Consider the following 27,102-nt stretch of genomic DNA (forward strand, 5'->3'; position numbering starts at 1 on the left):
TCCTTTGGTTTGGACTAATCTTGAGTTGTTCAGAGCTCATCCAACTGTTTCCTAAAACCAGGGTATAGGTCTCAACAAAATTGTCAGGATTGCTGGATTGCAATTGCCTGGATTGCTTTAAAAAATGTCCCTCAGTTCAGTTTTAATCCAAATTCGCTTTTCCTCTGGTTCATGTTTCACTCTTGATTCTGTAGAAGTCTATTGAAATGACTGTCAATGCTCTTGCTTTGCCTTTGAATTTGGTCTTGTGATCATGATTATGGAAATGTTGCGCACTATTAGCGCACTGCTTATTAAAAAAATATATATTTCAAATTTAAGTGCCTGTTTTTTATACATACAGTACATGATCTATAAGTAGTCAAATGTATAAAAGCACAGGTCTTAAACAGTATAAAAGCAAAGGGTTATGGATATTTGTATTTTATGAATGTTGAAGTATATTATGGTATACAGGTGTGATTTTTTTATTTCTCACACCAGAATCCAATGAAATGGCAGTAGCCTGTAAACCCAGCCAATCGGAACCATTTTTACAAGCTATGATTACCCACTGTTCTACTGCTACTATTCTACTCTATTATTACCAATCTGACGATAAACTAAAATATAAAAATGCAAGTAATCTAAGGTTATTCTAGATATTTGAAATGTATGAAAATTCAGCATGAACGCTACTTTGTGGTTAGTTGCTTTCAATATATACTGTAGTTCAGCTAACTGATTTAATTTGATAAAATGTTTACATTTGACAGGGAGCACTGTGCCAAATTTAAAAAATGCTATCCTGTTGAGATATACAGTTGTTCACGAGTTAACGAAGGCAATTTAATTGTTCTTAATAAATAAAGTTGTAGTATTGCAGAATGTGCCATAGGTTACTGTGTTCAATAGATTCCCTGGATAGTTTAAGATAAAGAGTAAACATTTTTTCCCCCACATTGCTGAATTGTGATGAGTGTGGTATTATTTCAAGCACACAAAACAAAATGAAATCTGCCTGTAAGGTGTTCACTGTATGATATGCTGTATATACGTTTGCTGCCCAGTCCATGCCTTAAAGCCTTTAAAATAAGTCAATCTGTTAGTAATTATCTATTTCCTAATAGATAATATTTTATATCTATTTCAAGGATAATTAGCAATATTCCAAAGTTTGTGTGGTTGTACAAATGACAGAGAACAATCCAAATTTCCTTTTTAAAATTTACAAATTTATTGACATTTAATTGCCAAAGCCAAGGGAAAAAGGCTGATATGGACCATCAGTGGATTTAGCCTCCATGAGGAGATGTCTCCAAAAACCAGTTTATCCAGTAAACAGGAGGACTTTATTCCAATATACACATCAGAGGCATAAAATAGTTTATTCATGAATTTAACTGTACAGAAATGTTTTTAATAACTAAGAAATACTTCTGATATCTCAAATATACAGAAAAGCTAACAGACATACACAATAGTGGTAAACATTAAAGCAAATCTTATTTACAGATGTACAAAAAAAAACAAACACGAAAATAGCTCTACATTGCAAATGTTTGTGCTTCTAGAATTACACATAGAGAAATTTTGTACTTTTCTTCTCAATATCTCTCAACTGACTTTTGAAATGAACAGAACCACTAAAACATGGAGACAAAATTGTCAGGTCATTTGACATTTGCATTTGTTTCAGGCAAATGAACCTAAAATAGTTTTAACCGAAATGGAAATGCTCAGAAAGATTGTGTATTTGCTTCAGTCTTTTCAATCCTACATGTTTCGGTTAGACGTAAACTTAAAATGGATCTTCCTGTATAAAAGAGATTCCAGAATCATTTTAACTAATAGAACAAAATTAATTACAACTATATCAAGCAAACAAACGTACAAATTACAACAGGAAAAGAAGGAACAAGAACTTAAATATAGCATCAAACTATGCCCAATGAGTAGTCCAATATACTCCAGATTTGAGCTTTACTAATTCTTTTTTACTTCTGTGGACAGTTCAGACTAAAATACACCAAAGAACTATATATATATAAAAAGACAAATTTCAGTACCAGTTTCCTTATTATTTTATACTTACAGATTAAAAAAGCCCTATACTGTTTATTACCTTTTTTTGGACGAGTTCCAGTTTCTAAAAGGCACAAGCATTAGTTTTCCCATAATCATTTTTTAAAACTTCTGGCTAAATGAATGTATTCAGTGTCTTCATTTTCTTGATCAAGCCAAGAGCCAAAGAAAATTACAGAAATATCTTAATGACAGCATTTTTTTAACATAATGTGTTTTGAAAAAAAAGAAACCCCAACCCCTCCAAAAAAGCCAAAAGGTGCTGGAATTGGGGAAAAATACTACTGGTCTGGATTTAGGGAACTACAGACAGTATCTGCTTGTTCAAGAAGAACAAGACTCACTCAGCCTTCTTGACTAGCCCTGACCCCACATCAGTTTAATTTGTATATTCAGCATAACTAAAAAACCTACAAAGCAGCCTTACCTTTATCTTTAATTTCTGATAGATTAGCTGCCAAAAGGTAATCTACACCGATATTAGCACATCTATGAAGAAAAGTATTCCTGTAAACTTGCCACATCTGAAAGATGAATCTGAAACCATGCAAAGCGTATGATAGAAAATACCCTTTGTCACTAATCTTTCTGCCCCAGAGTAGTATAAAACGATTGGCGTAATGATGAAATCCAGGCAGGACAACAAGTTTTTATTGTCCACGGTCATTTTATATATTGAATGCATTAGGCTTAATTAATGACTACTGTATGATAATATGCATCTGCTTTCAAGTTTCTTACAAGTACCGATATGCACTTCAAAAAGATGTAACTAAAAATGTGTAGAAACACTCATATTACTTGAAGATGCATATACAGTAACATCTTTCAGCACAAATTGAAAGTTTCTAAAATGCAGCAATGGTATAAAGGATTTTGATGTGTGCAAAACATCTACACAAAGCCATTTTGTAGGATTAAGGAAGTAAAAGCTTGTACTTGTTCAGGGCTGTGATGAGTAACACATAATGACAACACGTGGAAGTGAAACATCCTTGTAAGGAAACTGGAAACAAAGCACAAGAGACTTGCTGTGTGTAACTCAATCCTGTCAGGATTCCAACAGGAGGAAAATGTTTGAGACCAGTGCCATTTACTGATCACTGACTCAACAGGGCTGTTTTACTTTAAATATGACAGTTTATCAGATTTATATTTAACACTTGGATTTTGCTATGCTACAGTGTTGAAAATCATAGTAAATATTTCTGTATCTTTAGTTATATCCAGTGGAATATCTTCACTTTAATGTCTTAAAAATAACAATCATTTTGATAGTTATGCTGACATCCTTACAGAATAAACCTGTGGTATAAGGTACACATAAAAAGAGATTTTGCAAAATGAAAATAATATAAAATATTAAAAACCAATACAGGTTTGATTTATGAATTGAGATTTGAATTTTAAAGATGTACAGTATAGTAGTGCACCTTTCAGAACAGGAAGTTTATGGTAAAAGTCAGTGTATCAGCATAAAGTAAATAAATATACCACTCAATGAAATAACTACAACCAAGATGTGCAAAGAGGGTTATAAGTGACTCTGCATTTTTATACTGTACCCTCCACCACAACAGCAAATTAACCTTGTAAAGAAATGAAATTTCTCATGTAATAAAATGTCTGTTAGATTTACTATTCAAAATGCCTGTTTGCTTGTATCTTCATAGACCAATTAATAGAAAACAGCTGCTTATGTTAACAATATTCTTATGTCAACTACATACAATACGCATCCTCGCCCAAATTTCTCCTATATCGCAGGCTCCATGTTTGGTTTGAGACCCTACAATATAATTTTTTATGTTGGGGTGCTCATCATTGTTGATGAAAGATGCAAATCTGCTGCTCTGCAGTGCCATGTGATCATGATATGCAAGCTGGACACATCAGGCCGTTTGGATCACCACCATCCACACTGCCAGTGCCAGGGTGGAAACATCTGTCATACAGACAAAAGCACTTGTATGAGAGGCTTTCTATTCCTGAAATCTTTAGTTACAAGTTTCATTTCACTTTGACTCAGTGGTTCATTAATAAGATTTCTTTCCCAATCAGACACATCAGCCTGCCTTCTGGATCTCGCTTGTTACTACTTGTTAACCTAATAAGAACAAGCCAATGTAAGTTTCCTGAGTGTGGAGTATTCCAGTAGAAGACCCTTTCAGCCTCCCTGGTAGCTCAAGTAGGAACGGCACCCAGAGCACAGCTTCGAGCTCTACAGCTCAGATGTAGCCAGGTCCAGTCTGGGCATGTTGACAGTCGACTGGAATTCCCCACGTGCAGAGAGCGCCAGGATAGGCCAAGTGGTGGCTGCCCTGAGTTTCCTCAGATTTCAGTGAAACATCGACTCCTGGGACCTGACAAGTGCCGGAAGGTTTACGGTGATGACAGAGAGATGGACCACTCCTTCAGGCAGCTCCAGCTCTTCTGTCAGGCTTTGTGGAGCTCTTGGAGTGTGACAGGGCACAGTGTTCTGACAGCTGTCTGAACTGTGCCATTACCGAGCCACATGAACTAGAAATCGATGAAAATCCCAGTTTTGAACAACATTGCTTTTGAAAAAATGTGTTGTGCTTCCTATTTGACATATTTCATCATTTCATGAGAACACAGTACAACAAACTCATGTATTCAGCTTCAATGCATATTTGTCACTATCCTCAGATTACTGTCTAGCTAATTACTCCAAAGATCTTCATAATGTTCCAAATAAAACTCTGACCAACAGAGAAAGACATGGCCAATTTTGTTAAACAACATAGTTATTACATGTCATACAGCATTGGTGGATAGGCACACATCTGCAATTCACTTGAATACTGTTAGTTCTGAAATTAAATCTTCATTTTAGTCTAACGGACACTAAATCTACCTATTGGCTTAGAAGCAGTGGTTTAAATAAAGGTGCATCAGGCAATAATTTTATGCAACAATATAATTGTTTAAACTTTTTTCTAGCTTCATTTAAACATGGAAAGTTTAATAGAGAGCTTATCTGAACCATTATAAATATTTTAAGAAAAACGTTTGTGACTATCTTTGAGTGACACAGGAACAACAAAGAGACTGAATCGCATATATAAGCAAAGGCAACAGCCACATTCTGACAGCTAAAAGCACTACCTGCATTACACAGTTTATACCCCTTGCTGTCTCTTTAGAAGCTTCCTTCAGTTTCTCTTAGGCACATCTGAAATACTCTTCTGAAAAGTTTAGTAGACCTTTAGCGCTCAGGCCAGCCAACAGAAGGATCAGACTCTCTGGTGTCTCTGCTCATCCTCAAAGACCACATCTTCTCCCACCAGGAGAGGCTGCGTGGAGGCGGTGCTGCTGCCAACGGAATTGAGCCGCCAGAAATGGGAGTGCAGCTCCTCTATGTTTGAAAACTTACTGGAGAAGTTTAAGTAAATCTGAAAAATAAACCAAATGGAAAACAAATAGTTTTACATTGTGTTCTCTACGAGACTAACTCTTCTGCCATTTGCCAGGGATTAAGGTTTACCAATTTTCTTACAACCATGTAAAGAATAATAATTTATAGTGAGAAAAAGGGATGATTATGGAATAATGAAGCAAGTCTGTAAACCTGTGACCCTATCGTAGAAATTCCAGTAGGAGACAGACTGGTAAGTAGCAAGCCAAAAATGGTACTGGCCAGGTCTCCATTGGATTGTTGGTTACTCTCAGAAGTTAAATGCTATGTCTCCTTACTACCCAACAAACTTTAGTTTGTTGGGTAGTAAGCAAGCTCTGAAGAAATATGTAAATTCCTAAGCTTCTTGATGGTTTATAAGGCTTATAATTGTTGGAAATGTCCTATGGAAATGTCTTGGAATAAACATAAGGACAGTTTGACATAAGGTCGAAATAATTCCAAATTAAATGTTACCTCTGCTATTAAAAGTCAAATGTATTTTATCTGGAAAATTTTATTACTAATAGCATATCTGAACAAATCCATAAGTACAGCAAACTACAATCAGTTGCTTAGATCTTTGCTGATTTCCTTCTCATTGAGATTAAGGGCAACACAAATACACTATCACTAAAAATAAGTAATACAGACAAATTAACTCACATGTTTAGTGCTGTCTGACAGCTGAAGTTCAATCATCTCAACAATCTTTGCAAATGATGGTCTTTGAAGAGGGTCTGTATCCCAGCAAGCCTTCATTATTTCATACCTGTAAGAAAGTGTTATATACAAAATAAAATTAAAAACTCCAAAAGAACATCAGAAAGACGTGGATGGTGCAATGAATGCACAAAGAAGAGGCCCGTCAAGTTAATTCAGTTTTTCCCAGCCCTGGTCCATATCTCTGGCTCTTCTCTTTGTGTTCCAAACAAACTCTTAATTAAAATTATTGAACCTTTAGCTTACCTAGATTTTAACAATTTTCTGCAATCAGCTCTAAGTTCCAGAAGTAATCTTTTCTGTGTATAATTATCAAGAAATGTAGTAAACAGAACTCCAGATATCAATGAATGATATGAAGAAACAGGTGGTATTGACACTGTGCCAATCTCTAACTTTATAACTGTTTAAATGAGGGAACTGTTGAAACCCAGCTTCTGCCACAGGTTCATGCTATTACTAAAAACCTTAATTTCTCAATAACCTTAATCAAGAAAGATCTCAGTGGACACAGGCATTCTCCAGGTCTAGGTTAGGAAACACTGTTTTTCCACATGTAGTCCCATAACAGTACATGGAACAAACTACCCAAGTATAAAATCCCAGGGACCCCCAGAGCACTCAGTAAAACCCATATGAACATGAACATGAACATGGGGGGCATGTGGCCTCCACAAAGACAGGTACCTCAAGATGGAACTGAACCCCAGGTCTATGGGGCTGCAGCACAGACCACCAGAAACACTTGTCAAAATCCCACGCAGCCCCTGTGAGGCAACAGAGCTAACTAGCATGCCACAGTTCCAGCCAGACGAATCATTATCTACATGCTACCATCGGGTCATTTTCTTCACAAGCATGGAAATCCATGTAACCTCAAAACCTCAACCTCCTGCATTCTGCTGCTGCGCACCACAGACATGAAATGCTTTTTTGAAGAAGATAAAAGACATATAACTATCCTTATTCCTCTTATTATAGTCTTGGACTTAATTATTATTCATCGTAATATAATGTTTTATTACTTTTACAACGTACAGTGTAATATTATATTTTTTACACAGCACCATTCCTTTGTTTTTACAAAACAGATGCTAATGCAATTGCACAGTACTTAAGGAAATTGTCATTATTTACTTCTCTCTCAGATTAATCATGATGTGTGCTTACAGGAATTTCTAGTGCATTATAAAACACCAGGTAAAGTTCCCTAAAATAAACTAAACAATGAATTGGATAGGATTTTAAAATGTGTAATAGAACTCACTCCAAACAATACAGATATTTTGATTAATTTTTGCAAGGTATTACTACAGGAATGTTTCAATCTCTCATTAATGTCAGACAAAAAACCAATAGACACTACTACTATTAACCAGACCTTTTCTTGATTGACACAGTGTAAAGAACACCTAGCATTCAGATTAGATAGGCAGGTCCCTTTTCAGGCCATAAAGGCCCAGGGGAATGGGGGGCAAGAGCCAGCATTTTTCTTTGACCATCCAACACTGGAGATGGAGGAGATGTGGTCAGCATCACACACCAGCCAGCCTGTTACCCCCAGAAGGATTAACCACCAGTACTCATTTGGAAAGCAGGCTGAGTGGACCTATTTTAAAATCAATTTACATCTGAGAACAGGAGGCAATTCTTTGAAATCCAGCCAAATTGAAACAGATTTTCAGCCATTTGTTGAGAGAAACCAGGGTGAGATCCTTGTATCACTTATCTCCTAAGACAGGGGTTCTTAACCTTTTCGAGAGTGCGACCATTTTTTGGGGGTTAAAAATATTTTTCAACCCCCCCTTCCACACACACACAGATTTAAAAATTGTCAAGTTGTATCAATTGTAAGCCTACTCACTTAATAATGATAATAATAATAATTATTATTATTTATATAGCTAATAATGATAATAATAATAATTATTATTATTTATATAGCACCTTTCATATAATTTTTTGCACCTCAAAGTGCTAGTTACCAAAAAATTTAGTTAAATAAACTTTAAGGAACTTAAAATAAGCAACAATAACAAATTAAAAGAACCATCCACAAACAATACAAATAGCACTGAAATTATACAAGACAAATCATGTAAAAGCAAGAGTAAAAAGTACGTTTTGAGCTGCCGTTTAAAATATCCAAAGAGGCAGCCTCTCTAATATTTTTAGGAATACTATTCCACAGTTTGAGTGCATAGTAGCTTAAGGCTGCCTCTCCAGTCATCCTATTCTTAATTTTTGGAATAATCTTTAAATGTTGTGCACTTGTTGCACTGGCCTTGATGGAATTTACAGTACAAACAGGTGCATCCATTACTTGTCTGAGTTCGGGGGGCACTTTCTCAGGTGTGAGGGCTTGTTTATGAATCATACGATGACTCCACAAAGCGAACAGAGCAATGGCCTGTACTTTCAAGACTGGCCCACTGTGTTTGCCAGTCATAGCTCGTGCACCGTCTGAGCAGATTCCCACACACCTGTCCCAGTCAATTTCATGCTCACGTACATATGTGTCCAGCCAAACGACAAGTTGAGCGCCAGTGACACACTCGGGAAGAGGACCACAGAACAAAAAATCCTCATTAATTTCTTCCTCCTCAACAAATCTGGCGTAAACAAGCATTTGTGCATCTCCGGAGACATCAGTGGTCTCGTCAAGTTCTAAAGAAAAATACACACTTAATTTTATCTTAGAGATCACCTGCTTTTCCATATCCCTTGTCATATGCCCAATGCGGTTAGACACAGTTTCATTTGACACTGGTATCAATGCCAGCTGCCATGAAGTGCTTTTCCCACGCATGATTGAAACCGTTTCCTTAGCGCACGGTAAGAAAAAAGTCACCTAACGTGTGTGACTTCCCAGTTTTGGCAATCCAGTTAGTTATGACAAAAGATGCCTGAAGTGCCTTCTGGTTCACAATGTTGGCTTTTTGGAGGGTAGATTGTTGGCCTCTTAGCTCCTGTAGCTTTTGTTAAAAAAAACTCATTTTCTTCATTTTTCATCATTTTTTTTCCTGTTCTGAGTTTTCTGCTGTGCGATTTTCCACATCGTCTTCAGCTCTCACTCTTCCAGTGCCACCTATTAAAAACACTTAATTGCTTGGCTAAGCACGACTACCTTGCACAAAAGAAAAAAGTGCTACATATATCAATGCAATCATGGCCCACTCAATAGAAATTAATGTAGCGCCCTCGCCAGGTGCACTGCAGAGCAGGCTAAGTCCACTAAGTCACCCTGCTAACGTAAATAGTCTTAACCGTGCAGATGTATATAATAGTTAATTGTTTACCTCTTATCCATACAGAAGTGTGCTCACAGTCTCCAAGAAGGATACTCTGTGATGCCACTTTGGAATTCCGGTCAAAGTTGAATTGCCCATATTCAAACCACAGAGTTCCAGACTATGACTACTTTTACAGGCTCAAGTCCCTCATGAGTTCCTGAGCTACAAATAAACACTCCTCGTTTTTTTTATTCTTACATTTCATTGGGTGCAAATTCAGGTCCTATCATCCGGTAACCCTCCTTGATCATCTTGTAGAACTTGGAATCCACAGGCATTCCGGGGTAAGGGCTGCTACCTACAAAAGTTGAATGGTTTGAATGTAATTTTTTTTGAAAAGATGAAAAATTGAAGCTGTTCAATGAATTAGGCAAGACTCACCTAATGAGAATATTTCCCACAACAATATGCCATAAGACCAGACATCACTCTCAAAGGTATATACACATTCAAAAATGCTTTCTGGTGCCATCCACTTCACAGGAAGCCGAGCCTGAAGAAAAACAAACACCAGAATTATTCCAGATGGCAAAACTGTAATAAATACATGCAGATGTTGCTCCTGCCATCCATGATTGCAAATATGCAGTATATTCAGGAACAAAACAAAATAACTTTACAAAATGCACACTAAACTACAGTTATTGTGAAACACACTTAGATGTGATTAAAAAAAACTGCTCCACATACAAAATAATATTAAAAAGATATTTTGGAAAAATAAAATAAAAATAAAAAGTAGATAAGCATGAATTTTAGTTTAAGCTTTACGTCTCACACAAAATGGATGGGGTGACTGTTGTGGTATTGAGGTCTCTCTTTCTAAAAAGACTGTAAGATCCATATTAGGAAATGTCTGGCCTCAGGTGAAGGGTCCAGAATCCTAGCCACTGCTACTTCTCCTTCTCCATTGTAAAAACAGAATTAGACTTACGTTGCCCTTTACAACATAGTTGGAATCATTTTTGATGTCCCTGGCAAGACCAAAATCACAAATCTTAGCCACCCGCCCTTCTGTAAGCAGAACATTCCTTGCAGCCAGGTCTCTGTGAATGCACTGTGAATGCACAGAACAACATCCATATTGCAAAAGGTACAAGAGTAGGGTAATGTAAAATACAGACCATGTAAATATTATTTCATTATCAGAAATTAAACACTCAACAAATAAATTCAACCAAATGTGGCAAACTTCTACAATAAAGCAAAAGAAAATGTAATAATTGTTTTATCTAAAGGAAGACTAAACTGTACAGGAAGGTAAGAATTATCTTGAGATATTTATGACCATAAAAGAATTTCACAATACAGTTCACTATTCATTTATAGTTTAGATTTAAAAAAAGCTTTATCACAAATGAAATGTAATCTTACATTTTTTGAAGCAAGGAAGTTCATTCCTTTTGCAACTTGATAAGAAAAGCTTAAGAGATCTTCTGTATCAAGTGACCTTGTATCTTCTTGTAAAACATCATTGCTGACATCTTTATCACCATATGACCCTAATCAATAGAGAAGCAAAAACAGAAAGATATTTTAGTGTTACAGTCTAGATCTAAAAAGCCTGTTTATTGCAATATACAACCCTATTTTATTAATTTAGGGATGTATTTAGTGGAAAACACAGCAGCAGCAGACAAAGCACTGTAAAATCACACTTGCACACCTTTTTCTGCCCTTGCAAAGGCCTCCTTTCATTTAAGTTCTATGACAGGTTATTGCTCAGCTTTAAGTCTTGAAGCTTGAGCTGCTCACTGTATCTCCGATCTTAACCAATAAACCCCAGAAACAGTGCTTTCGTGAGACCGCTGACCTCTTGTCAGGAATTCTGTCCTTTTTATAAACAAGACGCCTTAGGTGAATGAAATGTAATAATAATAATGTAATGTTTATTAGCCCTATACAATTTCTTGTATTAGGAATTCGTCTTTTTGCATACCCCAGCTTTTCTCCATGGAGACACAGACACACAGACAGGGAGAGAAGTTTGGGGTCAGAGCACAGGGTCTGCCATTGTATGGCGCCCCTGGAGCAGTTAGGGTTAAGGGCCTTACTCAGGGGCCCAACGGAGTAGGGTTCCTTTGCTGGCCCCGGGATTTGAACCGGCAACCTTCCAGTCACAGGCGCAGATCCTTAGCCACAGAGCCACCGCTCTGCCCTAATGAGTCTGGAGTGCAGTACAGCTCACTGTAGCCTTTGCATTCTGACCTCTGAAAGAATATCTAATTGGTGTTAATTAAAACTAGGTAAAATCTGATACTTAAGGAAATTCATAAGCAGAAAGTATTCTTAAACAAGTTTTTTTTTTTCGCTGCAAAAAGAAAAGTAAGTTTAATAGAATTAATTTGACGTTTAAAATGACTCTGTGTATTTACTCTAAATAGAACTAAGAAACTATAATGAAAATTGTACATTTTTAAGGATCTAAGACTAAAATGTACTGTAAATAGGAGGAGGTCTTTAAGCACTTCCAATGTATTTTAAGACTGATGACGTGCACTCACCTTTTCTCTTTAATCTCCTCTTCTCTGATGGGGCACTGTGTAAGCTGGGGACAGCTGTGGACGGTCTCATTGTCATATACCCATTTTTGCTTTCCTCACTATGGAGAAGTGAATAATAGAACAGACATCTGCTTTAGTTACATATAATTATTCAAAACATTGCATGTGAAGAAACATCTGTCTTTTTATCTCAGCAGCGTCAATTACAGAGAACTGCTGCTGTCATCTCTACCCACTAATAAATACAAAAGCATACCAGAACATGCAATATTCATGGTACATGACTACTGTTAAAGAAATCCAGAGCAGCAACATTAGACACAACAATTTTTAGGCATCATGCAAGAAAAGTAATACTTTATTCACAAGTCATGTGAACCTGCCCAGCATTAACACTAACAGCAAAACCTGTTGCCGATATTACACTGATCGTGTCAGTTTGCTTATTAAATCACACCACAAAACAGTAACATTAAAGAAAAAACAGATATTAAGCAATTTTTAAACAATTTTCCAGAAAATATTCCTTACAATCACCAAATGTTTTTTTTTTTTATTGCACTTGGCTGCACAAAAATCTAAATAAAAAAATATGGCTTTGCTGACTTGTTTAAAGGTTATTCTTTCCCTATAGTACTCTCTGTACAACTTGTAACAGCTTTTAATGTTCTAAATACAGTTAAGTTTGGGTGAGAATAAGGCAAACTGGTCTTTTAGCATGAATAACATACATTGATCTTCAAAGAAACTTAAAAGTCTTGGTCACAACAACTCAGGGTAAAGTAGGCATAAGCAACCAGTTTGAGCTGTAACAGCTAATCCATCACAGCCCCCAATCAAATCTAATTGACTCATTGCCAGGTGGTCCTTGTAATCAACATATATTCCTTTCTACACATCCATAAGGCTAAAATACTATTTTTTGTAGGATGAAACACAGATCTAACAGGATTAACTTTTATCTTTAAATATAATTCTGATTATTAGATTAATCAATTCTGATCACCACAGAACGTTTTCTGCATAAATACAGAAAGACAATGAGAGAAAAGAGTAGAAAGATGTATAACCAAAATATTTTTTTTCATAGCAGTATAATAATGTGAAATATTGTATATGTTGTCTATTTTAAGTATATTCCTAGTGGAAAAAATACAACCTATGTCAGTTATGTGCAAGACAAAAACATTCTTAACTTTGAACTCATGGCCCAGAAGCAACAGGAAAGTTGTAAAACAAAAGAAAGATGTTTTTAGATAAAGGTGACCCTTACTTTTCAGTTCCTCTTTTGTTCTGAATATTCTTATAATGTGAGTCATCTCCCAGTCTGGAGCAAAAGAACATGTCTCTTTTCCTTCTGAGAAAGTTCAGGAGGTCACCAAAACAGCAATACTCTGTTATGACCAACGTCGGACCTGAGAGTAGAAACACCAGAGTTTTGTATTGGTGTGAGCATTGCTTGTATGGATTACTGCATGTTTTAAATTATACCATTAAAATGCAGTCTGACAAAAAAAATATATTTTAAAAGTGTTCAATTTACATGACTAGAGATTGTTTATTGTAAACCCACTTAAAGCCTGTTTAAAGAATTTATGTATATGTAACAAATGCACAAGTTGCTGAAAGTTATAAAGAGAGTTTCACATTGGTACAAACTAAAACAATCCACAGTTTCTGTCAGCATGTGGTAGATGAAGAAGAATGGAAAGCTTCTTGTACTGTCTCTATTTTGCACACATCATCCTTCACTTTGAATATTCCACTTTTCCTTCTGCAAACTCTACAATGCTGTACAATTTTTTAAACTTTTGTCTCACAAGTCCCTTGTTTTGCTTTTTATTTTGTGCTTTGCATCCTTAACCCTAGCTTAATGACTCCATTTTCCCTTTAGGTTTCATGTTTAAGCACACTTCATGTCTGTTTCATGTGTTTTTGCATTTGTTCTGTTTTGAATGCAAAAAGTTCAATTGCACTTGAAACTGTTAACAAGTTTGCAGTTTCAAGCTAGTATCTTCAGTTACAAAAACACTGTATTGTATAATAAGTGATATCTGCTCCAGATATCTGCTATCTGCTCCAGATAATTGTATAGGAATATCTTGTTATCCATCTTCTTGTTGGCAAACTTACAATACAAAGGCCAATATATTGCCATATATATTACATATATATATGTAGTTCAGGTGGGTAGCCGTGTCAGCATGTGTAGGCTGCAAAGGAACAAGTAATAGGTTTATTCCACGCTGAAAAGAGAAGAAAGAAAACATAACGTTTCGTCCGTGGAGCCATATTCAGGTGGATAGGACAGGACACCTGAAGAAGGCTCCACGGCCAAAACGCTGTGTTTTCTTTCTTCTCTTTTCAGGTTTTTCAGGAATAAACCTATTACTTGTTCCTTTGCACATATATGTATACATATTACATATATATTGTACGCAATATATTGCTTACAATACAAAGGCCAATATATTGTTATAGAAGCTACAGTATGTTATTTAAATGTTTAAGTGCTGACTGTAAGCTGAGATTTACATTGTGCCCAATTCGTCCTCCCACAGCATCCTCATTGAAACATGTCACTATCCAGTAAAACCTTGTAACCTGGCTATTCGGTGGCTGTTAGCCTTGCTTTATGTAAACATCAGGCGCTTCTAAACAGAGCACCATACTAATCTGTTTGAACTTCATTCATCTTCTTAAGTAAATAAGAAAGGTTACAAAAAAACCTAAGTCTACTTGGCTCTGTGAAATAGCTGGAAGGGTAACTAAATGTGTACAAGTAAAAAAATGTAAGTAGCATTCATACATTTATATACATAATATATCTGAATAAGAGATTAATTTTTAAAAACTCCAAGATATAGACAAGCTACTTAAGGAAACAGGTTTAACAATGTTACCTCCCACTGTGCAAGCTCCTAACAGGTTGACAATATTCATGTGATGCCCTAGGTAGCTCAAGACCTTGAGTTCAGACATCAGTGCCTCTTTCTCAGTAGCATGAGCTCTTGCTGTAAAAAAAAAGTTTAAAGTTGTAAAATGTAAGTTGTATTAAGAAGACTGAACAAAAAAAAATTCAAAAAAGTTCCATGAACTAATTTAAAGAAATTATTTAACTTACGTTTCAGCATTTTGACAGCTACAGTCATTATTGTGTCTGCTTTTGACATTCCATATGCTGTGGCCTCCACCACTTTTCCAAATGCTCCAGAGCCCAGTGTTTTACCTAGAAGTTAATTTGGGTAATTATAGGAATTTTATGTCTTCATAGGTCTTACTTTTATCAAAATCTACAGGACAGTTCCTCTTGATCTGCTACTTTGACAAACCAGTTCTAACTCAACTTTAATACAAAATGCACTCTGGGCACTTAGTATAAACAGTACGAGCAATTTCTATAAAAACAAGGTATAATGATTTATAGCAGTTTTACATAATGCTTTGGAAACAGTATTTTATGTGTCTCAAGCTGATGAAGCTCCTTGCATAATGATACCAATGTAACCTTGATGTCAAAGCACACATATAAATAAGCTAGAAAGCTATCAGTGATCATCATTATTTACTTGCCCCATATAGAAATCATGATGAATTTTTGACATTGACGCTGACAGTAAAGGAACCACAACAATGATTCAAGTAGAGTAATAATTCACTACACTGAAAAAAAAACAATTAACCCTTCTAGTCTAGTCTTCGCATAGCAGAAGAAAGTTTCCCAGTCCAAATAATTTTCTACGTTCTTTTCACTTTTCAGTTTGGATCTAACCTCTATATTTACAGCTCACATGCTGGCACAGCTGCCCCCTCAGAAGTAACATTTTTATTACAGCCCAATGCCAAAAATATTTTTGGACCTTTTTAGAGTTTCCAGAAATTTGGTAGCAGATACATTTTGTTACTAGTTAACATTCCCGAGATATTCTATAAGATTAATAATGGAATTACTGAATTAGGGGGCACACTCTATATTTATTTTCTTAAATATAAATTTATTATTATTTAGCAGATTAAAAGCTTTTGAAAACTTACCAAATCTGAGTTTATCTCGGGGGAACTCCCATTTTTGATCATATGGTAGCTGTGATGGATCAATATATACATAATTGTTGCCATTTATTCCTTCAATAACCTTCCATTGAATCTGATATTTTGGCTTCTGCAACGAAAGAGAGGAGATTTCTTTCTTCCATGAACACTACTAAGTATCTGAGCAAAAACATGAGCAGCAGAGCGATCAGACTGTGGTGATGTACCTGCAAGTACTTGTAGAACAGAATGAAGAGAATGAAGCAGAGCCCTCCAGCTGCGGCAGCAAACCCAGTCAGTAGCGGAGTAAAGAGTTCATGCTGCACGATCCTCTCTGAATCAGAAGTCAGAAACAAAACAAACAAACAAACAAACAAACACTGTCATGTTGTGGTGATTTTTCTTCTATATAATTCTGACACAAGCCATGGTTGAAATCTTTAATGTCAAAGATTTCTCTTCAGTCCACGCTAACAATGCTTGTATTCGTAAAGCACAACCAGCTCACGTTGGTTTCTGTGTTGGATAAAGCTCAGTTCCATAAGGAAGTGAACATGTTATCAAAAATCCTCCATCACATTTAGATGCCCGAATAGTTTCAAATCACGTAACATGTGGGTCCTAAGACCCAGTCTTGGAGAACACGCTCTCTGATGCTTGAGTTTAGAGTGGAAACATTAACTGAAATCTAGAGTGCACATCACCGTAAGCTTTTAAATCGTAATGTCAGGTAGATGGAACTCACATAGAATGAAAAACCTTTAAATACAGGAAATCTGCATTTACAGTATTATAAATCCCACATCTTATCCATGTGCTCCGATGGTTTCACATGGATAGGAAACAAAAATCATGTCTTGAAACTTGTTTTTATTCCACATTTTTGTTATAAAGCTCATTCTCAAATGTTTTCTTAGGCCACATTTAATTCTTGTTGTATTTACAAGTTCAAATGGAAGAAATTAATATCCTTTCTTCAGAATTTTGAGTCATAATAATATTATAGGAATTCATATTTTATAAACATACTGTAATTTTTCCTGTCCTTATCATTGCACTTTTAATTGAGCTTCCAATTTCATACAGCATAATTCCCTTGGAAACCTAGTAACTGGAAGCGTATTACAACTCTGACTAGTGTCTACTAGTGACACTGGATTGAACAATAGTACTGTATGTTACTTTAAATGAAAGACTTAAAATGCCAAGTTGAAAATATTTTGTTTTCACACAATAAAAAGTAAAATATAATGCTTGTTTGTTGTATCTTCAAGTACAAAATAAATGTTTACTGTTTAATTTACTTATGAGAATAGATGCAAAAAAGCAGTATTTTGCAGCTTGCATAAGAGCTGTCACAGCTCTCAATATATCCTTGTTTTAAACCCTCAGTGTTTAAAAATGCATGCCATGTTAAAGTTTAAAACACATATGAAGTTAAACCTGGAAGTTAATAAAACAAAAGGGACAAAAATATCTCTGCTTTAAAACACTGTAAATGCACAGTTGTCACAGACACACATTAACTCACATCAGAAATGCGAAGACTAATTCTCTTAGTGTCAATGTTTGAATTTTAAAAAAGGCATCAAAACATAAGGCAAGGAAAAATAAAAAACACTGGCATTTAGAAAAATTCAAAATAACATTTTTCAGAAACATTCAGTGAAAATGAACCTAAAACATTAGTACTTGTGTTATGAGTGTGTCAAGTGTTATGAACATTTGAAAATTTGATGTGTCTATTCAGCCATCTAAATATTATCTAATCCTGTTTTAGAATCTAAAATATTTTACATCATAGGCAAAGTCTTATATCAGAAGCAGAAGTCCAATATAAGGAATTTTAAGTATGAATATCAGTGGATATTCAGTTAAAAGTGACTAAAAATGCCAAAATCTGGGTGTGTAAATTTGGCTTTATATTTATTGGTACAAACCAGTACACACATACTGTATGATAGTTGATCCAGATTTTAAAAAAATATTAAAACATGCTGAATGCATTATTTTAATATTAAGACGTTTGGATTTCCTTAAAAAGAGATGCATTTCATGAACACTTTAATTTTAAAAGGACTAAAATTTTTAAAATACTGATAAATTAGTTGAACAAAAGAAACATATTTCACTAGGAATGATAACACCCAAGAATAAAGTATCATGGAGGGAAATTTTGGCTTAACCCGCTTGGCTGAGGGCTGACCTCCTGGCCAGAGGACAAGGAGACCAGGACCCCCAAAGAACCAAGCAGGACCCCAAACCACCCATGCAGAACTATGAAGCATGGAGGAGGTGAGAAGAATTTGTGGTGTGAACTGTGGGTCATCGCAGAGGTTGGATAGCAGCTGGTGGAGAGTTTGTTCAGGGTTACTGTATGTAAAGAAGGAAGGCTTCTGAAGACCCGGGCGAGCTGCTTATTAAATAAATATGCATGAGCAGCAAGGAGGCAGCCTTGATTAAACAAGAACAGATCAAGCAAAGATGGCTGGAGTACTTCAAAAATCTGTTAAATGTAGAAAATGAGAGGGAGAACCTAGTGGAGGCAGACGTAGTGTGTGGACCAATCCAAGAAATTTCAGTAAAGGAAGTGACAGAAGCTATCAAAGAGATGAAAGTGGGCAAAGCAACTGGACCATCAGGAATAGCAGCAGAACACTTTAAGAACCTCGATGAAGAGGGGATTCAGTGGCTGACGAGATTGCTAAACAATATTGCAAAGGAAGAGAGAATTCCAGAAGAATGGACAAAAAGCAGTATGGTTACCATCTACAAGGAGAAAGGAGACCCAATGGAGTGTAAAAACTATAGAGGAATAAAACTTCTGGAACATGGATTGAAAATCCTGGAAAAAATTCTGGACAAGAGACTCAGGAAGATAATCAGGATCCACAACTCACAATTTGGATTCTCAGCGGGGAAAAGCACAACAGATGCCATTTTTGTGATGAGACAGTTACAGGAGAAGACACTAGAGAAAGGGAAAAAGCTGTATGTGGCCTTTCTGGACTTGGAGAAGGCATATGACCGTGTGCCCAGAGAGGTGGTGTATTGGTGCTTGAGGAAGAAAGGAGTACCAGAAAGCATGGTGAAGTTAGTTCAAGCAACCTATAGAGATACAACTACAAAGATGATAACACAACAGGGAGAGACAAAAGAGTTTGAAATCACAGTTGGAGTACACCAAGGATCAGCACTAAGTCCTTTCCTTTTCATAAACATTATTGACACACTGACAGAGGAGGTAAGAACAGAAGTGCCTTGGGAACTCATCTTTGCTGATGATGTGGCACTGATGGCAGACTCAGAAGTAGAACTACAGGAGAAAGTGTTCAAATGGCAGAGGAGTCTGGAAAAGGGTGGACTGAAAATGAATGCAGAAAAATCTGAAATAATGGTAATGGAGAGAAGAGGAGATACTATGACCAATGTTGAGGAGACAAATGGAGGAAAACTGAAACAAGTTGATGACTTTAAATACCTTGGATCAAAACTGGTAAAGGGAGGAGAAACACTGGAGGCAGTAAAACAAAGAGTGAAAGCTGGATGGAACAAGTGGAGAGAAATAACTGGAATAATCTGTGACAGGAAAATTCCCAGAAAGTTAAAGTGCAAAATGTACAAGACTGTGATTAGACCTGTATTACTATATGGAGCTGAATGCTTGGCAGTTGGAAAGAGGGAAGAGAACTTGATGAGAAGAACTGAAATGAGGATGTTGAGATGGATTCTGCAGATTTCAATGAAGGATAAGATCAGAAATGAAGAAATCCGTAGACGATGTAGGGTGGTGGATGTGGTTGAGAAGATGCGAGAAGCGAGGTTACGGTGGTATGGACATATCATGAGGAGGGACGTTGAGGAAGTAACAAAGAGGGTAATGGAATTTGAGGTGGAAGGTAACAGAGGAAGAGGCAGGCCTAGAAAGAGATGGATAGATTGTGTGAGAAAAGATATGGAGGTATGTGAAGTGAGTGAGGAAGATGTGCTCGACAGAGACAAATGGAGAAGAGCAACCAAAGCAGCTGACCCCAGGACAGTCTGGGACTAAGGCTGTGAAAAAGAAGAAGAAGAAGAAGAAGAAGAAGCAAGGAGGCAGCCTTGAGCTTGAAGAAACGTCCGCAATAGCTCCGGATTTGCGAGAACTTTGATATCTGGAAAGGAAGTCACTGGTATTATTCAATTGACTAAAAATGGCGGTGTTATCTGAATGGATAAGGGCCCGAGTTTCCAATTGTACCCCCAAAAGCAGCAATGGAAATTGTAGACTCCTCCACTTTATTCGTACTGTGAACAGAATAAGGGACAGAGGTAAACGGCAACGTCTTGGCCTTCTATAACCATTGAATTTGATGAGAGTCTCCTAGGCAAATGGAGCGAGTGCATAATGCTGAGGCGTATAAACCTGTTGACTTGTAACCTCTTGGTATCTGGGGCAGTTAAGTATAAGGGATTAACGGCTTGGATTCTGGAACGGAACTGAAAGCGCTGTTGACCGCTCAACGAATCCATGTGGGTACTGTGAAGAGGAAAACAAAAACTCCCATTGGGAGAAAATTGATGCCCCCCCTCCAGGCAGCTAATCGTTTGAGTATGGGTCAGCCCTGTAGAACTGCAACTGAGAAGATGCTGGACTGACCCAGAAGCAAGTGTGGCTTGGAAAGTGAAGTGAGAGCAGAACTGGAGCTGAGAAGTTGGCATTAGTAGCAGTGCATTGGACGCCAGGGATAGAGACACAAATGAGTCAGGGACACATGTAGGACTTACCTGTATGAATATCAAGCTTTGGTAGCAGCAGAGAACAAGAGGGATGGACCTGAGGCCGAACTGGACACCAGGGATCAAGACACAATGTGACAAGGACACAAGACATAAGGCCTGAATAGGACACCGGGTACAGAAACACAAATGAGACAGCGACTCAAGACATGGAACAACTAGGCCGGAGGGAGAACGCTGGACAGCTGCTTAAACGTTGTTTAGTGACGTTGTGCTACTGTCCAGGTGATAACGGGAGGAAAGGTTTCGAATGGGAGACTTGCGAACGTGGCAGCGAATGTACGTTTTTTGAGAGCAGCCCATTTAAAAAAAACAGGAGAAGTAAGTGGGTAGTCGAGTGCTAGGGGTTTGGAACGTTGACAACGGCGGGTCTCGGTCTTGGGAAAGGCATGACCTGCAGATGAAGCTGGCAGATGTTGAAAAGCAATGAAGAGTCAGATCAATGGCCAGTTGGTACGCGGAGAACAAGGAAGTCTGCGGATCCTGGCTGAGATCAACTGTGCATCGGAGCAGCAAACGGGAATAATGATTGTATGGTGTAGGCAGGGTCGTAGTACTGTCTGTGTAAGAACACATGCGAGACAGTGAGGCTCATGCAAGAGACATGCAAGAGAAAGAAATAGGGATCTCGTAGGTATTTTTAGCGTTTTGGGAGAGGAATGGATGTCAGGAGTGATTGCTCATTACTGACAGTCGAGTTTGATGGAACTTGGTTGTTGTCACCACTCCCAAACTTTTGTTGTAATCTCCATTTTGTCAGAATCAACATATCTTATAATTATCTTTTTCTCATATGAGAAGCCTGTCATTTATTATTTTCTTGTCACTCCAGTCATGTGTAATGAGCTCTTCAGCCTAAAGAAGATTGCTCTCTATTTCAAATCTCAGAATGCAACGTCTGCAAGAACAAATCCCTTGCAAATCTGTCAATGGCTTTTTAAGCCAGCCATTCTTCAGTGCTCTACAGAACCCTTCTTATAAGAGCATTAAGTTATTCTTCAAGTGAGACGCCCTATTTGGAAATCTTGCACATACTTAGGATACTGTGTGTACTCTAAGCCAAATTCTGATGTAACAGACTAGTTATTTATTTAGAAAAATGTTGTAACATGTTTGGACTGCAGTTATCTTACTGACACAATGAACAGAAAGCACAGTGTTAGAAATGTGGGCTTGGTGTCTAATTGGAAGACAGACGGTTTTCACTACAGTGTACACAGGATGAGCCTCAGTTTCCTACTTCACAAAGAGGTCTTTGCATCTGAGTGTGTTGAGGTCAACACAGAGATTGTTTTCTTTAAAGGTTGTTAATAGTACAGTACAAACGTAGTACAATGGAATAGAATAAGAAAAGGTTTCTGTTGGCTTTCCGTCCACTGTATATCCATACAATAAGGAAAGGTTAACAGGAATAAATTAACACACTTCTACAATGTACAGTATACTGTAGCTAAATAATTTGTTGAGATTATTTTTACTCTGGAAATAGAATTGCCTTTTTATCTCTGCACCACAATTTCAAAATCAAATATCAGTTGTGGTGACACTGGACTACAGACAGAGTATTATCATAATTTTAAAAATAATAATGCATTACTGCTCTGATTAAAAAGTGAGAATAATTCCAAAAGTGAAATATATATATCAAGACAACTACAAATAACTAATCAGTCTTGAACAAGAGGGATGGACCTGAGGCCGAACTGGACACCAGGGATCAAGACACAATGTGACAAGGACACAAGACATAAGGCCTGAATAGGACACCGGGTACAGAAACACAAATGAGACAGCGACGCAAGACACGGAACAACTAGGCCGGAGGGAGAACGCCAGACAGCTGCTTCAACGTTGTTTAGCGACGTTGTGCTACTGTCCAGGTGATAACGGGAGGAAAGGTTTCAAATGGGAGACTTGCGAACGTGGCAGCGTATTTTTACTCTGGAAATAGAATTGCCTTTTTATCTCTGCACCACAATTTCAAAATCAAATATCAGTTGTGGTGACACTGGACTACAGACAGAGTATTATCATAATTTTAAAAATAATAATGCATTACTGCTCTGATTAAAAAGTGAGAATAATTCCAAAAGTGAAATATATATATCAAGACAACTACAAATAACTAATCAGTCTAGACCACAACAAATACAGCTAGAAAAAGGAATCTGGATAGACATTCAGCAATGAAACCAAAAAGAAAGGTTGGATATAATTACAAATCAAACTGAGATTGATAACATGATGCACCTTTTACATAAAGCTTAGAACAACAACAATCTGTGCTATGAATGCTGACTTGATATAATATAATTAATGACTCTGCTGCCTTCTATGACTTCTAAACTTCTCTGTTCTAAACTTTATTTATAATGCAGATGCAGATTTAAAAAGGCATAATGTACAGAGAAGATTTATAGTAACCAGGAATGAGTGACAGTTTGAGGGAACAAAGGAATTAAAAAAAATGAGCAACAGATAATACCACCAACAAATGCTGAACTTGCACTGAAGTCTAATCCATCTTGAGCAGATTCACAGACACAAGAATAAAAAGAAAACAGATCACAATATCAGAACAGTATAATAGTTCATTCTTCTAATATATTAAGGCCAAATTGCAGGTTTTTTTTTGCAGGAAACAATAATATTGTCAGTTCTTGCTTTGTTTGAGCCTCCTGCTCAAGATCTATAATATGCAAGATACTAGCAACACGCTCACTTTTGAGATATACATTCATATAAGTTTAGCCAAAAACACCACAAAAACAAAGTGCATTCCAACCTAATTTTTTTCTAAAAATCATATGCTTAAAACTACACAGTATTTTTATTTCCCAAAAAAGTCTAATGAATCTAAAACCACAGATTTACAAAAAAATAAATAAAAACTTAAATCAAACGGATAATCAGCATTTTATTTTTAGTTTTTTTTTTCTTATTTACTTGGCAGGACCTTGACTTTGTTGCCCTGCTATACTTTGAGAATACTTTGAGAATGATTGATATCAGATTTCACTTGTTACCTTCAAAAACACATTACCTTCACAAAGCTTTTACATGTTTTCTTTCACCTTCACTGTAGCAAACCCCACTCAAAAAGATTTGTTCCAACGACGGATTACACACCAGACATTGTCTGAACCAGTGTTTAAGGGGCAGTATGGTGGCTCTGTGGCTAACGATCTTTGCCTGTGGCTGGAAGGTTGCCGGTTTGAATCCCGCTGGCTGGCAGAGGAATCCTACTCCATTGGGCCCTTGAGCAAGGCCCTCAACCACAACTGCTCCAGGGATGTCTACGCTCTGACCCCAAGCTTCTCTCCCTGTCTATGTGTCTCATGGAGAGCAAGTTGGGGTATGAGAAAAGATAAATTCCTAATACAAGAAATTGTATATGGCCAGTAAAGTGATCTTATCTTAATCTTAATTAAGCCATTGTTGTGTTTGGACCATGTCTTTAAGAAAAAAAATAAACTACTTACCATTGACAGAGAACAAGTTGTAAACCTGCTCATTGCCAATCTGAGCCACACATTCCACGGTATGAAAATCCAGTTTGGAAATGTTCAGAGTGCTCGCAATTTCTGTCTTCCCAAATTCTGAGCTCGGTAAAGTGATGGTACTGACTTCTATAGTCTCCTTTGTGGCACCAGGCAGGTCTGAGCACCTAGAAATCAGAACATTGTAAATTTTATTGCCAAGCATCAATAATGATATGGAAAAACAAGACAGTTTTGTGCATTGATGTCAGCTTTAACTTTATTGTTGTAAGTAATGCGAAGACCCATCAATGATAAAAAATAATTTTATATCACGTATAGCGGTGCTTTCAATTCTACTGAGGAAATCAGTACTGAAAGCGGAAATGGTGCTGTCCTGCAAAGTGAGAACATGGGTGAGGATATTGTTAGAAAGAAAACCTGCCTCAACAATTTCAGGTGCTCCTTTGAAAATGTAGTCTAACGCTTTGGTTTTTTTTTTGTTGGCTGAAAAGTTGCTTTCAGTAAAACACCATTCAAGTTCCAACACCACCCTTTCAGGCCCTGCATTCTCACCCAACCATAAACACAGACATCCATACTCCCCACTCAGTTTCTGAAGGGAACTACAGTATCAGTGTGTTTATCTGACTCATGTCTCTGACTCATGTCGATAATCCTATAATCACAAAATAAGGCCTGTCAAAGGTAAGACTGGGGTCTATTCAGCTCCAAGAATAAAATAGATAGTTCTCAGAGAGCAAAATTATGAATGTCAATGCAATGAGTTACTTAACGGACAGGAACATATCTCAAAATGTCTAAAGCAATTCTTTAAACCTGAACCAGTCTATGGACAAATCTGATTACGCACAGTAAAATTTCATTACCCTGAATCCCAACAATTGAAAGCCATCATAATATGAGACCTTTTGTCATGAGCAGCTGTCTGAGGTGTAGTAATAAGAATGAGTGCAATGGAATGAAGCAAGTCCAATCATGCCAGGGTACTACTGTCAGAAAAAATATATAAATATAGTTATTTTGTATTTTATTATTTTTATTTTTGTCATTATGGAAATGATTCCTAGAATTAGTATTTGTACTCCTATTTAAATTGGTTCTGACACACTAAAAGCACAATTGCTGTTGGCATTCCATTTTTAAACATTATAATTACTAGCTCCTACCCTGCCCAGGTCTTTCCCATCATTTCAAATGCATAATGTACCTCCTGTAATGCACAAAATACAAGAATTTAGACAAAATGAATTTCCCAAAACATCGTTTGTGTGTTTCTATTTAGGCACAGGATTAGCTTTGCAAAAAAAAGCCATGCAAATAATCCTGAAGCACTCGCATGCAAAATAGTTGGGGTCAGAAGCACTTAGAAGGGAAATTCTTTGAGATCACAATTTTAAAAGCTGTAACGACTGTAGAGATCAGTTCGCAGAGCCCTACATTAGTGCACAGTCTTATCTCTGCCTTCCTCAAGTCACCAGCCCACCTGAACAGTATGTTCATACTGCTCGCTATACTGTACTCAAAACAATTGAAAGTTTTTTTTTTATATGGACACATTTTACATAACTACCTTTCTGATCATTTAACACCATTTGTAACAATTCTGATCACATCATAAAAAGGATATTACATGTTATAGCTGGGAGAGAGAAATTAGAAATAAATCTGTTTGCAAATGGAGATATTGCTGCCCTGAAGAGTTCAGACCAGAGCCACTAGATCACTTTCTGGCATAAAGAGACACAGTAGAAGAACTTAATTCTTCTAATGCGTCTCTGACTTCTTTTTCAAATTCTTCTTGAATTAGATATTAATACTGATATTAAGAAGGAGTGAATTAAGAATAAGAAGTTCTTCATTTCATAAAGTATTGTGAGATATAGAAAAAAAACACCTCAGCTGTTGTTAGGAATAATTCCATCAGAACCTTTTTTTTATATTTTTGAAACAAAATAAACTCTACAAATGAAAATGCTGATAATTATGACCTCGACCAGTAAATGAAACAGAGCATTGCAATAGTGTGATCAGACCTACAGTTACTATTAAAAATCAACAATACTTCAGAAATTTCTGAGCATGTGATGCATGCAATATGACATCCATAGACCAGCGCAGTACAAGCTACACACTATTCTGAGACCTGATTAAACTACCAAGTTGCTGGGTCTCAAGTTCAAAGACTGTCTCTTTAGAGAACTCCCAAGAAGTAAAGCCTAACTATTCAAATATAATCCTAATAATCCATTAAGGTGCTCAACTGGGAAAGAGTAACATTGAGTTAAAGATTCAATACAATGTAATTCATAAAAAACTAACAAGCCCTTTAAAAAATAATCCTTTCAACACCACTAATAGGTTCAGGTACTTCTTGTTAGGGACCATTGGTCATTTCCTCCATGCAGGCCATTTCCAGCTCCTTCAGATTACATTTGGGAAGTTTGCATTTTGGAAGAGCTTTTATAGTTCTCACCACAGGTGTCCTACTGGGTTGATGTCTGGGGATTAAAATGGCCATTCAGGAACTCTGATTGAATACCCTCTTGGCATGTACTTTAGCTAAAGCTGTATTTTAGGTTATTATCTTGCTGGGAACTCCATTTGTGACCAGGCATGTATCTGATATACATTGAAATAAATTCCATCTCTCAACTCTAACAAGAATGTCTGGACCAGAGGATGCAAAACTGATCCACTTCCATACTTCACAGTCACCAAACCATTCTTTTTCAACATAAACTTTACCTTACTATGTAAATCATACTGCTTACGGAAAAAAACTCCAC

The 27,102-nt window shown here is 36.8% G+C and overlaps 1 protein-coding gene across 1 annotated transcript in view; it reads right to left on the reverse strand.

Annotated features, from left to right (window-relative positions):
- Positions 1-1,192: 1,192 nt before the first annotated feature.
- kita (KIT proto-oncogene, receptor tyrosine kinase a) overlaps positions 1,193-27,102 on the reverse strand; it is a 39,627-nt gene continuing 13,717 nt past the window's right edge. The window contains exons 9-21 of the mRNA XM_088627426.1: positions 24,296-24,480; positions 16,262-16,368; positions 16,038-16,164; positions 15,127-15,231; positions 14,906-15,016; positions 13,276-13,417; positions 12,003-12,100; positions 10,873-11,000; positions 10,433-10,555; positions 9,880-9,991; positions 9,697-9,796; positions 6,149-6,254; positions 1,193-5,480 (exon numbers count right to left, since the gene is read on the reverse strand). Coding sequence (XP_088483552.1) covers positions 5,322-5,480; positions 6,149-6,254; positions 9,697-9,796; positions 9,880-9,991; positions 10,433-10,555; positions 10,873-11,000; positions 12,003-12,100; positions 13,276-13,417; positions 14,906-15,016; positions 15,127-15,231; positions 16,038-16,164; positions 16,262-16,368; positions 24,296-24,480 — 1,603 coding nt within the window. The 3' untranslated portion in view covers positions 1,193-5,321. The remainder of the gene's footprint in view (positions 5,481-6,148; positions 6,255-9,696; positions 9,797-9,879; positions 9,992-10,432; positions 10,556-10,872; positions 11,001-12,002; positions 12,101-13,275; positions 13,418-14,905; positions 15,017-15,126; positions 15,232-16,037; positions 16,165-16,261; positions 16,369-24,295; positions 24,481-27,102) is intronic.

The sequence above is a fragment of the Lepisosteus platostomus genome, chromosome 1, assembly GCF_059453375.1.
Source record: "Lepisosteus platostomus isolate fLepPlt1 chromosome 1, fLepPlt1.hap1, whole genome shotgun sequence".
Taxonomy (NCBI): domain Eukaryota; kingdom Metazoa; phylum Chordata; class Actinopteri; order Semionotiformes; family Lepisosteidae; genus Lepisosteus; species Lepisosteus platostomus.